This window comes from Silurus meridionalis, chromosome 19 (genome assembly GCF_014805685.1).
Source record: "Silurus meridionalis isolate SWU-2019-XX chromosome 19, ASM1480568v1, whole genome shotgun sequence".
NCBI lineage: Eukaryota > Metazoa > Chordata > Actinopteri > Siluriformes > Siluridae > Silurus > Silurus meridionalis.
This window is the reverse complement of record NC_060902.1, coordinates 13287691-13302282: the sequence shown is the minus strand read 5'-3', so window position 1 is coordinate 13302282 and position 14592 is coordinate 13287691. Positions and strand designations below refer to the sequence as shown.

Here is a 14592-nt window from a genome sequence, read left to right as displayed (position 1 = left end):
GAAGGTCACTGAGCGATGGCTGTGATTTTTTTTTCTTAGATGAAATCGACTTTCACTTTAAAATTTAAAGCTTTATTTGAAATAATGTGCCTGGACGATACAAGTTTTCTCATATTGTCAGAAACTACCCTAGTGATATCTTTTTTTGTTATAAATATAATGCTGTTTATATCTGGTTATAGCATTGAAATCCTGTGGAAACCATCGGTGCAGTATTAAAAAAAAAAAAGTGTTTAAATGTTTTATTCCACCATTTTATTTTTTCCCCCAAGTGAAAATACTGCAGCTGCATGCATTTTTTATTACAGCACAGTCTTATACTGCTTTTTTGCAGGGTAGAATGACATTTCATCAGCAAACATTACAAGTCTGTCAGTTTTCACTGACACGTCAACACAAACACAAGGCTCACCACAAACTTATAGCCTTACTGTAAAGTGATTTCTCCATTATATTAAGGTTTTCTTCTGGCTAGTTTGTTTTAATTATAGTACAATCTTCTATTGTACACATATTAAGATTAATTGTCAAGATAATTATAGCTTATATACACCACTGTCTGCAAAAGTTTTCCCCCCAAGCATTTTCAAATGGAAAAACAGAAAATGTACTTCTGTTCTACAAATTCACTGAAAATAAAAATCAGTTCTAAGATGTTGCATATTAAATAAGCATCTTGACAACGATTTTAATTGATTAAATATTCAACCAAAAGAAAAAGAGTTATCAAGACCATCCAACTGCCTTCAGTTTGGGTCCAAATATGTCAGGTATTTTAGAAATTTTGGCAATTGCAAATATCATTTCTGGTATTTTATTTTAGAAGATTATAATCAACCAAATATATCATTTTAAAAATATATTTTCAAGACATATTTTACTTATCTCATGTTTTAAGACAATCATTTTCCTGACAGTATTTCTTGTCAGAATCGAAATGATCTGCCAATATATAAAGAAACATCTGAAAAACAGAATAAGCTATCTTAGATGTGATTTATAATAATCTCATAATAATTCATAATTTTAAATATTATATATACTAGATATCGACTTACTAAGATATCTTTTTAAATAACAGTAATGTCAGTAAGACCTTTCGTTACTTGTGATACTGAAAAATGTATGAATGCTATATGGAAAGATGTGCGTCCCCATACAGTATGTCTGACAGGCAGTATATATTCACTGATCTTGCAATATGTCACTTCTTCCTGTAAAAAGCAGCAACAAAATACAGAAAAAGTCTAGTCACTGTTGGTGTCAATAATCCAGTTGATCCAGCGGATGTAGTTACGGACTTTAGTGTAGACACCAGGGAAATAAGGATTGGCACAACCAATGCCCCAGGAAACAATTCCTTCAAAGTAGCCGTTACATACAAGAGGACCTCCGGAGTCACCCTGCCATTAAAAGGAATTAAAAGTAAAATGTCAATGTGTCCACAGCCTCACAAAGTCTAAAGTGTCCTCTGACTGTGTTCATTCACCTGGGGTTGGTGTGAATCCATAGCCTGTTCCAGGAACAGTGTACAGTATATACACAAATAGCTTTCAAAACTTTTGGCCAATTTTGTTTAGCCAATCGACCTACTGTATGATGTGTTTTGGGAGGTGGGAGGAAACTGGAAAACCCCACATAAAAAAAGGAACCACCACGTAAACTCAAACTCGGGATTTTTGGGATTTTACTTATTGCTCTGTGTGGCTAGAAGGAAGCAAGGCTACGCATTGCTTCACTGTGCGTCTGTGGAAAATAACTGTCTAATTTGCATACTACAGTGCAACCTTTACTGTTAAATGGGTTCCTGTTTGTGGTTATTGATATTTAAGGGTCTATGGTTTCCTAAATAAATTCTAATTATACTGTATATAGGTAGATTTATAGACTATATATAGACTTTAGTCCTCCCAGAGGGAAATTCACAAAATAATCTTTCTTTAGAAATATTTACATATAATATGTTAAAAGTTCGTACATGGAGACATTCTAAAAAAAAAAACTAATCTCTTATAAATAAAACACAAGATAAGAACAAATGCTACTGCAGTCATACCAATATTTGGTTTGTTTATTTATTTTTTTAATATGGAAGTTTTTAATTATGTCCAAATTCATTATTAATCTTTAGAAATCGTAATTAATATTAAATCCAGATTCATAACAATTACTATAAAATAAATGGTCAACAACGCCAAATGCAAGAAATAATTCAGTGCCAAAAATGTATCCTTTTTTTTCATTTTATTACAACTTTGTTTTTCATAATTTATCTGCCAAAGGACTTTCCTCCCACCAGAATGCAATATAATTCCATATGCATTGTCCAGTTAGCATTCACTTACTTCCTAGAAAGGTCTAATCCTGACATACCTGGCACGAGTCTTTTCCTCCCAGTGGAGATCCGGCACACACCATGTTGTCTGTTATTCTGGAGTAATAGTAGTACTGGCAGTTTGGTATAATCTGTACATCCACAGCACGTAACACGGAGGACAGGTAATAGCTGTAGACCTGGGTGACCCCCCAGCCGCTTACTGCACACATCATTCCCCCATAGAATGGTGGCATGTTTTCACTGGGCAGCTGAACCGGCTCCACGTTAGCATTCAGATCAGCTGGTTGTTCAAGCTGAAACACAATCAATCTATCAGTAGGTTTTTTTTTTCTTGCTGGGATTTTTAGTAAGAATGATAATATTTAGTAATATGTTTTCACTGTAAAGCCACAGCACTATGACATAATGAGCTTGCTAAAGCAAAGAATTGGAGGAATCACTATAAGGGGACTTGATTGTCTAAACTGCTTGTGTTGGACCACTGAGAACGGCCTTCAAAGTTCAACGTCTTCACAACTGCCTATATCTAAATACAAACCCTGACCAACTTGGTTTGATCAAAGAAAGTATTATTTCTTTCTGTTCCAAATGTCAGGACACTTGGATCAGATTATTAGCATTCAGCTCAGTAATATAAAAGTGCTCTGTGTGCAGATATGAAATCTAATGCTTTATATTGTGAGAACTCTTCAGTTGTAAAATGGTTTATAAGTTTATAATACTAACAATAGTGCCCAAAATGTTCAGTTTATTACCATGAATATTAAAATGTTATACTTTGCAACTGATTAATTATATATTTAATTGTGAATCATTAACACAAATTTCTCCTCTAAGAATCCATCACCCTCAGACGTATAAGCAAATTCTTCTTTTTTCTTAGGGGAACAAATGCAATTTTTATTTCTTTAGTTTCTGATCATTCTGATTTTGATATCTGTATCAAAAATCTGATTTTATTCCCAGGTTACTGTGCATTCTTAGCTAAATCCTGAAACCTTTCAGGATCACTTTGGCTCATCCCTTTATGAAGAAAACTCTTAGAGTTCCCCATCTGAATAGGATCCAAGTAAAACCTCTTAAAAGGGAAATATTAAAAAGTTTAACTACCCAAAGAACCTGTTTCTAGGAGAGTAGCATTAGATAAACAATAAAAATTTGCTTTAAATCCAAATGAAGAATTGAAGTGGCCTGAAATCAGGGCCACCAGATGATGCTTGTTTTCACTTACCTTCAGGAGCATGATGTCATTATCAAATGTCCTGTAGTTGTACAGGTAGTAGACCAGGGTTCTGGCGACATTAATCACCTGCTCCACTCCTTCTTTCTTGAAGAGATCATGCTCACTTAGCACTACTTTGATCAAATAGTTTCTGCAGATATTAGATAGATTTTGCTTTTAATATAAGTTAGTTTGAGGGTGTCATTTAATCAAATTTATAGCTTGGATTTAGGCAGGGAAAAGAATCAACAAGAGTGCAGGCAGCTTTATTTAAGCATATTTGCTGCAGTACTCACGGCTTCCAGCAGTGTGCAGCAGACACCACCCACTGCGGGTGAATTAGAGTTCCTCCACAGTAGTGCTGATTGTTGTACTGTAAGGACACCTGATACTTTATAGAGTAAGGCTCAACCTCTTGGCCTCCAATGATCCTTTGCTGTAGGGAAACTGTGATGAGAAGAAGCTCCTGTTACTTGGAATATTTCATATGGGTCATGATCTATCCCGAAATGGATTTTTCATTAATCTTCAGTAAGCCATCAAAGTCAAGGTCAAGTCAAGATGGAGCCAGAGCCTATCCTCGAAAACACTGCTTATGAGTTAACACATTAGCTGGGATATCAGTCTATCTAGGAACATTTTAGGGTGGACAATCCACATACCAGCTTTAGGGTCCTGGCTTCAATGCTGAGCTCAAGTTACTGCCTGAGTGGGGTTTCACCTCAGTCTTTGAATAGGTTTCTTTAGGCTTGGTTACGTTGTAGTCAAATTATAGCAAGTGTAAATGAGCTAAATTGCCTATAGATGTGCTTCAGTTTGAATGATATGCTGTACTTTGTGCTCTACTACTTTGTGTACCATGTTTCTGGGATAGACATACAGATCCATTTCAACCTTGACATAGAAAGGTTACTGAAAATGAATAAATGAGTCCATCTCATAGCATGTTTTGGAAAGTAAAATGAAATGAGAAAACATGGAGAACTGAACCCTAGACTTTGCCCCACCATGCCTACATCTTGTGCATTTGAACAGATTTGATATTTAATGGTGTTTTTGGATTAGATATCCTGTAGTTACACTATAAGAAAAGGAAGCACTTACCTTGAATAATGGGAATGATGAAAAGCAGTGAACATTTTACACAATGTTGCATGCTTAAAAAACAAAAAAACAAAACCAGTGTATGGGTTAAAAATCAATCCAGAATGAATTCCACAATGCGGAATAAAATCCACAATGCGATTTAAAGCTGTATCAATCATACAATCTGACATGCACATCACCATCTTCTTAAAATAATAATTATAATATCAATAACAGTACTCACATTCTTTCTGGCAAATGTAGCACAGGTAGGAAATAGCAGGTCCTTCAGAACTGGTGACACTGAGAACCCTCTGTTTGTTTTTATACTGTAACCACATCCATCCCTTAGGTATGATAGCTTGTCGTGTGTATTGTTTCCTCAACTCAGACCTAGACAATAGTAAGAAATGCTCTAGCCCTGCAGAACACATTTTCATAGTTTTGGCTACCTTTATTTAATAAATGTTGAGCCTCTTTTTTTTTTTCTGTGGCTTCACTGGATTGCAATTGATTTCACGCATACTTATATAACTATATAGGCTATAGTAAAGTAACTAATGTTCAAGAAGAATTTTTGGATGCCGTGATATATTTTGCTTTCTAAAAAGTCGAAAAATATGTACCACCCTGTTTTTTTTTTTAAGTACCAGTACAGATTGATGTAACCAGCTCCTTCAAACTAATCCACAATCACCAGTCAGGCAATACCCTAGATTTTGTTGCTGAGATCAGGCCGTTTCCCACTGTGTTATCAGCTTATAATCTCTTGGTGCCCATATTTGTGTGTCCATTCCTTCACTCCTGACCTCTTTAAGCAGTGCTTACAGAGCGAGTACACATTATATGGCATTGTTCTGTTTTCTCCCTGGGGCTGATAGCTACACCAGGACAGGATGTCTTTCCAAACCAAGTTACAACCCAGGAGCTGAAAAACAGTAGTCATGCCAACACAAAGAGACCAGTGCAGGTTAGATTTACCATGTGTCATGTAGAGGATGAGGAGTATATGTGATTATATAGCAGTACTAAAAAGTTACCTATTGAGCCTAATGCTATTAATTGTTGGAAACACAATAATTACAAATAGAAAATGTATAGATAGATTGATTGTTGGATTGATTGGTGGATTTATTGATTGATTGATAAATTGATATGTTGATAGATTGATATGTTGATTGACTGGTTGATTGACTGGTTGATTTATTTATAAGGAACAAGTGAAACATAGTGCAGGTGCACACATTTAGGGAACAAACCACTGGTAAGATAGCAATAGTGACAGGAAAAGCCCCAAAGCAAAGGTGTCATTAATTCATAAAGGCAAATGATTTCACTGCTCTGTTCACATTTTTCCAGCCCAAAATTAGGCTCCACCCGAGCTGAAGATGAGCACTAAAGCATTAAAGATGGGTATGGATGGTTTTACACTACAAATGGAATTTGCCTCACATTGAAGAAAACGCACTTAAAGTGACAAACTGTTCCTTAACAGGTTAACACTTATGGTGAACGTTATACTGTATTCATGTCCTATACTATCATGTACATTCAGCTTAGTAAATCATAAAATTATGCACTTAGAAAATATACAGTTGTGTGTTTGGGGAAAGCGTTATAAAGTGCTTCACATAATGATATTGTAGACTGGGTGCTTATAAAATATAATTGACATGCAAAGTTCATATACTGTAATAATACAGGCATTATGTCTTCCTGCTGGGTCGAAGAGGAGTGTGAACACTTTATTTGCCTCAATGAAGCATGAATTTTTGCCAAGCTGAAACTGGAACCTTAGACACTTGTGGACAGCTTCTGATGTGGTTTCCTCTAGGAGTTGAGAGGTGATTCTTCAGTTTTAGTCTGGTTTGGCCAGGCAGTATTGCATGTATTCACCTTCTGTTGCAGTCATGCTGAGAGTGTTGTTTTGGACCTTTGTGCTTGTGAAGCTCTGTACAGCCAGCGGTATGTAAAATTTTAATAAAAGTTGGCTTTTGGTTGTTTAAACATATTTATTTATCTGAAATGAAATGGTACCTGAACAAGAGTCAAAGATTTTTAATAGTAATGATCTCTGTGCTCTGTAGACTTTTATTTTGTCCTGCCTGCAATGTTTTATCTTTTTGGGTATTATTATTGATGCCACTTATTTATAACCTGTTTATGTTTAAATGCTGCATAAACATGATCCACCTGGGTGACAGCTGGCCTGTATGGAACCCTTAAAGTTTGAAGTTCCCACAAGCAACGACAATGACTTACACTTGAGCTTTTCTTGTTGTGTATTTAGCCTGCTCAATTGTCAGTCACATTTCTCGTTAGGTAGCGAGTAAATCTGTTGTTTTCCTTCTCTCTGGGGTATTTAGATATGCCAGGTCTTAGATAAGCCATCTGTGATGCCTCAAAGGTGTTTAAGTCTTGAACAATCTGTAATTTTTTTTTTACCAGGTCAAGATTTTTATCAGAGCCAGAGAGCTAAAGATTATGCACCATTGCCACATTCATCCAGATATATTGTGTCTTTGCAAACCTCAAAAGGCCAGCATTTCTGTGTAGGATCACTGGTTCATAAATACTGGGTTCTCACTGCTGCACATTGTAATACAGGGTGAGTTATTTTCTACTTCATTTTTCTTTTTGCTGTTTGTAAATTATACACTGAATCACGGCATGGAAGAGACACAGAGTCTCAGGCCAATCGCCCACCCTTTGGATGACGTACAAGCTGAAAAACTGGAAACACTGGCACACTATGAGAAGAGTAACCTTGATGTGTCATTATTGTGTTTCACAATAATTCAAATGCTTATCTGCAGTTGTGAATGCAGTTCTTTGCCTCAAACCTCCAATACTGACCCACTGTGTCTCAGCAGGCACTCTAATTAAGTGCAGAAAGGTAACTGATACATCTGTTGAACACATGCATAAAATAAATGCAGACAGCTGAATATAAAGATGTTTATTTATAGTATATCATTAAGAATATGCTTAATTTTAACCTTTTTTTATTCACATTTCTTATTTTATAACTATTAGTGAACAACAGCAAATGACAGCAATAAAGAGTAATAAATAACAGACTGTGGGGTATGCTGCGATAGGAAAATAACTAACGAAGGGTTGGTGTGATGTGATGTGGCAAAAGAGTTAGTTATGTTTTCATGTTACAAAGAATCAACAAAAAAAATCTCTGTCCTACAGGTGAAAAATATACTGACCATTACCAAAATGTCCCATTGTTTCAATAGTTATAATACAGATCTTATAATACATCAGAACAGTGAAATAACAGAAAAATGCTGATTATGTAACTGATATGACTGAACATTTGCTGTGCCATCACACCTTCCAAGTCTGAACTGAGCGTCCCTGGCCTTGTAGTGAGTTTCAGGTGTGAAATGACACTTATTTATCATGTATGAGATGCAGATGTCTTGCACTCAGGGTGGATCAGATGATGATAGTGGCTGGAGACAACTCTCTCGGCAAGTACGAAGGGATGGAGCAGTATTCCAAACCTCATTCTTTTACCCCTCACCCACTGTACAACAAGAGCAGCTATAACGCAGACATCATGCTCATTAAGGTACAGCAGTTTGGCATGTAGAGATTCCAGTGTTAATATCATACAAAAATGCAGCATCATTAAGTATTTATAAGGCATGTAATACTGTACTGCATATATTGTTATTGTTATAATTATGATTTATCATGCCTTTCTGACATTGACTATAATGCATTGTAGATTGTATGAATGCATTATATTGGCAACAGCAAAAAGTATGTGTATATATATATATATATATATATATATATATATATATATATATATATATAAATATATATATACACAGTATATATCAAACATTTTAGTATAACTTCTCAAGGGACAATACAATATACATAAAACCTAAATAAGATATAAATATATATTTTTAGAGTAGTCAGTGTGCAGCTTGTATAGCAGTATAGATTTACTGTCCTATGAAAATAACTCAACCTGCAGCCATTATTTTTCAAAATAACTGGCAACAAAAGTGAGAACACCCTTATTAAACATGTCAAAACTGTGTCCAAAGTGTCAATATTTTGTGTGAGCACCATTGTTATCTAGCACTGTCTTACAGTAATTCTCCTGGGCATGAAATTCACCAAAGATGCACAGGTTGTTGCTGGGATCCCCTTCCACTCCTCCGTAATGACATCATGGAGCTGCTGGATGTTAGACAAATGGCAATTCTTCACCTTCCCCTTCAGGATGCCCCACAGGTTTTCAATAAGGTTCAGGTCTAGAGACATACTTGGCCACTCCATTACCTTCAGCAAGGGACTTGTCATTTTGGCGGTGTGTTTGGGGTCATTTTTTTATGTTGGAAACCTGCGGTTCTGCCTAGTTTCTGAAGGGAGGGCATCATGTTCTGCTTCAGAATGTCACAGTACATGTTGGAATCCATTTTTCCCTCAATGAAGCGCAGATCCCCAGTACCAGCAGCACTCATGCAGCCCCAAACCATAATGCTTACCAACATCATGTTTGACTGTAGGCAAGGCACAATTTTCTTGCTACTTCTCGCCAGGGCGTCACCACACATGCTGGACACCCTCTGAGTCAAACAAGTTTATCTTAGTCTCATCAGACAACAGGACATGGTTCCAGTACTTCATGCTCTTGTGGAGGTTTTCATCAGGTAACTGTTTGTGGGCTTTCTTGTGAGCCAGCTTCAGAAGAGGCTTCCTTCTGGAAAGACGGCCATGCAAATCGACTTATTGCTGTTGGTCATAAGGTCTGAGCACCGACAAGCAGACCTTATGCTTCTGCAACCTCTAAAGCAATGCTGGCAGCACTCATGCTTCTGTTTTTTTAAGCATCTTCTGCACTTGATGCACAGCAAGAGGACTCAATTTCTTTGATCGACCCTTGCGAGGCCTGTTCTAAATGGAACCCGTCTCGGAAAACCCCTGAATGAACCTGGCTACTCTACTGCAACTCGGTTTCAGGGTGTTACCGATCTTTTCATAGCCTCGGCCATCTTTGTGGAGATCAACAATTCTTAAATCCTCCAAGTGTTCCTTGCCATGAGGTGCCAAGTTGAATATCCAGTGGTCAGTATGAGAGAACTGTACTCAAAGCACCAAATTTTAACTACTCTAATACAAGATACACAAATTTATATGGTTTTGTCAAGCAGACAAGAACATGAACATGATGAATAGGACATGTGGCTTTTATACTAAAATGGTTGCTGAAATTGAGGGGTGAACGTACTTACTTTTGTGAGATACTATATATATATATATATATATATATATATATATATATATATATATATATATATATATATATATATATATATATATGCTATTAAGGTGAGGTTTTAGATGACCATTTCATGTTATACCATGATATAAGATTGAGCACCACAACAAGACGCCAGGTAGATATACTGCATCAGCAAGGTCTCTCCCAGGCAAAGATGTAAAAGCAGAATGGGGTTTCACGATATGCTGTTCAAGCTATTTTGGAGAAGCACAAAGAAACTAGCAATGTTGAGGACTGTGGACACATTGGTAGGCCAAGAAAGCCTAATGCAGCAGATGAAAGACACATCATGCTTACTATTCTTTGACATCAGAAATGTCCAGCAGTGCCATCAGGGAAGAACTGGCAAAAACCAGTGGGATCCATGTACACCCATCGACTGTCCGCAGAGGTCTAGCTAGAAGTGGTCTTGATTAAAAATTTGCAGACAAAAAAGTCATACCTCTGACGTGGAAACAAGGCTTAGTTACTCAACTAAGGTCAGAAACATAGGAACTGGAGTGCAGGAAAATGACAGCAGGTGCTCTGGAATGATGTCAAAATGTTAAAATGTTGCTGTAGCAGGAGGAAAATTTTTGCTAAAAGACTGTAGTGATATACAGTACTGAGGTTCTGCAGGCAACAGTGAAGCACGGTGGAGGTTTCCTGCGAATATGGGGCTGCATTTCTGCAAATGGATTTAAAGATTTGGTCAGGATTAATGGTGTGTTCAGTACTGAGAAATACAGGCAGATATTTATCCATCATGCTGCTCTCAACATCACTGAGTCTGTCTGGGATTACATGAAGTGACAAAAGTTTTTGAAGCAGCCTACATTCACAGAAGATCTGTGGTTATTTCTCCAAGATGATTGGAACAGCCTGCTTTCTGAGTTCCTTCAAAAGCTGCATGCAAGTGTATCTAAAAAGAATTACGCTGGTTCGCTGGCAAATAGTGGTGACACCAAATATTGATTTGAATACTATATTGTTAATTTTCAAAGCCATTTTGTTAATTGAAAAAGTGATTCTTACATTTTTCACACCTGCCAAAAACTTTTGCATAGTACTGTACTGTATATATATTTTTATTTAATTTATATAATATTACATTACATTTTATATTTATACTGTATATATATATATATATATATATATATATATATATATATATATATATATGTATATATATATATATATATATATATATATATATATATATATATATATATATATATATATATGACAATATAAATTTTTATTAACATTTAGATTGTCCTACTCTTAATTTAACGACAGCCTTATTCCATTTATTAAGGTGATAGTCATAAATACAGGTTATATACTTGTGCATTTAAAATAGAACTGGGTCAGGATATTCAATTTAATAGCCAACTGTCAGTATATTACTTAAATCGAATACCAGTGCCAGTGTAAATATTATCTTTAATCCTTACCAGAAGGATGCTGTGATTAAATGCCCGAGAATAAACCACATGCCCAGCTCTAATCTCTACACCCTTTCTATGTTTGCTTTAGCTCCGGGCTCCAATAAAGCTGAACAGGTATGTTTCCCTGGCTCCTCTTCCAAAACAAAACACAGGAGTGCTGCCTGGCCAGTCGTGTCAGGTGTCTGGTTGGAGATCCACAAGCCAGGGCAAGGGTGTGAGCCTCCTTACACTTCACTCTGTAAATCTGCCCATCATCTCCACAGCTAAGTGTAATAGCAGCAAGTCCATCAATGGAAGTATTACAAGCAATATGATCTGTGCTGACTACAGAACTGGAGGAAAGGACACATGCAAGGTATCAGGCCTTAATGGTTTGATGTCAGACAATGTGTTAAAATACCTATTTATTTTTTGTCTTGTTTTACGTTTAACAAAATGTGTTAAAGAAAAATTAACATTATCTAAACACTTGACTTTAGGAGCAATCAGTTAACAATCAATTTATGGCTTTTGGGAACAACTGTGATTACTGATTGGCTGTTTAAAACAGTCATGATCAGTGAAGGTCTTTAAAATGACCATGATCCGTAATTGCTTGTTGAAAACAACTGTGATCTCCTATTAATCATTGAGATCATCAGCTCAAGCTTAACTTAGTTTGTCTTTATACGTGTGGTGTGTTAAGCTAAGACACTACTTTGGCAATTATAGCCAGCTAACTAGCTAAAGATCAGTACTGTAAAGTAGCTAGCGACTAGATAGCAGGTTCAGTAGATAGCTGTGTCAGTCAGCTCAAGTCTAGCTTCCTAAACCAACCCAAACCGTAATAGATTCATTATTTACACTGAGCATGAGGTAGTATCTAATGGAGATGGCCATGTTGTGTTTGCATCTGTGTTACTATCTGTGTAGCATTGATATACCATTGTATATCATCACAAAAAGGTTGTCTTTTCGCATCGTATGAAGATTGATCATTTATTCACTTAGTCCCCATGGGTTCAACTTTTTCGAAACAGCACTTCATACACCAAATCAGATGATTTTAGTGTTAATTACAGAATACACTCTCTATCTCTATATTGAACACTGGTGTCAATACACGTATTGATTTATTCCTCTTGTTTCAGAACCACTCTCCTTCCACAAACCACTTGTTAGGCTGACAATAATTTATTTTGAGTGATTGCATGAACAAAGTTAATCATTTATATTACATCTTATGCTGTTCTAGTGGGATTCTGGAGAGTCGCTCGTGTGTAAGGGACAACTTTATGGCCTTTCCTCCTGGGGAAACATCTGTGGGGATACCGGTTTTCCCCGAGTCTACACGGCTGTGGCCAGGTTCCGCAGGTGGATAGACCGTACCATTTACAGGTCCTTTATACGATGTCAAAGAAAGTACGGAAATCCACTGGCCTTGAAATCCATCTTGGGTGATGTGTAGATATAGGACATATAAAATGTCAGAATGTGACATACATACATGCATGCAAACCAATACATTCATATTTACTGTAAATTTGTCAATACAGCTATAACACTGTATAAAAGTATACATTTTTGAGTAACTAAGGAGTGGAGCAAATCTCTGTGCAAAGCTAGAAGTTATAGCTGTATAATAAATATCTTTAAAAGCGGACAAATGAATTAAATAATGACAAATATTGTAGAATTGAATAAGCTGAAGTACACAATGAAATGGTTAATAGAAACGTGTATGCTTATGAATTACGTCTGTATAGCAAGCAAGATTGGGTGTGACAGCACAGTTTTTTGTTAAAGCTGGCATTGAGACAGAGTTTCTAGTTTCACTGCCTGCTCTTGATATCATGGTGTAAAATGATCCCAGCAGTAGATAGTAAGATACTGTGTTAACAGCCATTCACACCTATTTATTCATACATGTTACAAAGCCGTTTTATTATTGTCACCCTTTCGCCAAACTGAAAGGCATTCACTGCATTGTTCCATTGAAAACAATTGGATCAGTATTCGGTGTAAAGCCGGATTCTGTTACACCATGCTTAATACCAGTGGTGAACCTGTAAACAGCTTGTATGTTGCTATATATTAAAATATCCTCAAAGAGATTTGGTTCAGACTGGTGCAGATATATGTAGTCAAAGTATGACAGTCACAATCACTCGTTACTTAAGTAAAGCAGGCCTACTGAAGGCAGGGAGTGAAAAATAGTTCTATATCGACCCATCAGGATGGACCCTTTTTGACGTTTGGTAAATGAGTAGAGCTCAGCCAATGCTCAGTTGCACAGTGGGATTTTTTTTTGCTTGCTATCTCTCTTTCAAATATACTTTTTCCTTCCTTATTTGTATCATGATAAGTGATTTGACTATGAGTTTCTCCTGAAATCAGTCAGGGCTATTTTCACCCACTCCATGTAAGATTGCACAGACAAACAAAAATAAACAAATGCAAAAAAAAAAAAAAATCAACCTCGGCTGGCCTTGAACTTGCATCATGTCTCTTTCCAACCTACTACAAAAACAAGTGAAAAAGCACAGGAATGTAAACAGCTGTCTGCCTTTTTGGACTGAGGCTTGCGTCAGACATCTCTACGCTCGCTGCTGTATGAGTCATGGTGATCATACAGAATCTACTGTACTGTTCGAGTGGACCAGCTGTGCTGCTAAATTCTTTCCAATGACTGAATGTGTAAATGCATTTTATTAGGAAACATAGTAGTAATCCTACCTGACATAGACCATATAGGTGTATATCAGTGTAGCCATATATCATTTTGTTGCCATGCACTTTAAATCATCTAACCAACCCTGAGCAGATGATGTTTGGCTGGTGGACCTCAGCAGACTGACACTCATATGGTTATATGTGTGGCACTGGTATCATGTGTGTATACACTTCCTGACTTATTCTTGATGCACTTGCATCCCCGATTCAAACCTGAACGTGGGTTACTATCTGTGCAGAGCGTCCACAATTTCTCAGCCCATGCCTGTGTAGGTTTTCTCTAGGTTTTCAGATTTCCACCCACCTCCCAAAAACATGCCAGTAGGTGGACAGGCTAAGATAAATGTGAATATGTGTCTGCATAGTGCTTTGTGACAGACCATCTAGGGACGGACCACTCCCATCACTATCCTGAGTGCTCATCATCTGTCAGTTTTTGATTCCAGCACTGCTATTAGATTGGATATGTTTGGTTGTGTTTGAA

General features: G+C 36.7%; 2 protein-coding genes across 2 annotated transcripts; one reads left to right on the top strand and one right to left on the bottom strand.

Moving 5' to 3' along the window:
• Positions 1–398: 398 nt before the first annotated feature.
• si:dkey-33m11.8 (trypsin) lies at positions 399–4448 on the bottom strand. Its single transcript, XM_046874521.1, has 5 exons — positions 4419–4448; positions 3857–4026; positions 3570–3711; positions 2374–2631; positions 399–1403 (listed from the first exon to the last, which is right to left on the bottom strand). Exons 1-5 carry the CDS (start codon positions 4446–4448, stop codon positions 1248–1250), a joined length of 756 nt encoding a protein of 251 aa, XP_046730477.1. The 3' UTR covers positions 399–1247.
• Positions 4449–6477: 2029 nt separating this feature from the next.
• On the top strand, positions 6478–14102 carry si:dkey-33m11.7 (trypsin-3). The gene is made up of 5 exons (XM_046874536.1): positions 6478–6611; positions 7095–7254; positions 8091–8232; positions 11485–11751; positions 12631–14102. The coding sequence occupies exons 1-5, from the start codon at positions 6533–6535 to the stop codon at positions 12841–12843; spliced, it is 861 nt and encodes a 286-aa protein (XP_046730492.1). The 5' UTR covers positions 6478–6532; the 3' UTR covers positions 12844–14102.
• The last annotated feature ends 490 nt before the right edge of the window (positions 14103–14592 follow it).

Bases quoted from the DNA above. Each gene is read 5' to 3' on its own strand.
- si:dkey-33m11.8 (XM_046874521.1), bottom strand. From the start codon at position 4,448: ATGGATCTGTATGTCTATCCCAGAAACATG. The intron at 4,027-4,418 runs GTACACAAAGTA...TCCAAGTAACAG, and splicing joins ATGTCTATCCCAGAAACATG to GAGCTTCTTCTCATCACAGT. The intron at 3,712-3,856 runs GTGAGTACTGCA...TAATATCTGCAG, and splicing joins GCTGCACACTGCTGGAAGCC to AAACTATTTGATCAAAGTAG.
- si:dkey-33m11.7 (XM_046874536.1), top strand. From the start codon at position 6,533: ATGTATTCACCTTCTGTTGCAGTCATGCTGAGAGTGTTGTTTTGGACC. The intron at 6,612-7,094 runs GTATGTAAAATT...TTTTTTTACCAG, and splicing joins GAAGCTCTGTACAGCCAGCG to GTCAAGATTTTTATCAGAGC. The intron at 11,752-12,630 runs GTATCAGGCCTT...ATGCTGTTCTAG, and splicing joins GAGGAAAGGACACATGCAAG to TGGGATTCTGGAGAGTCGCT.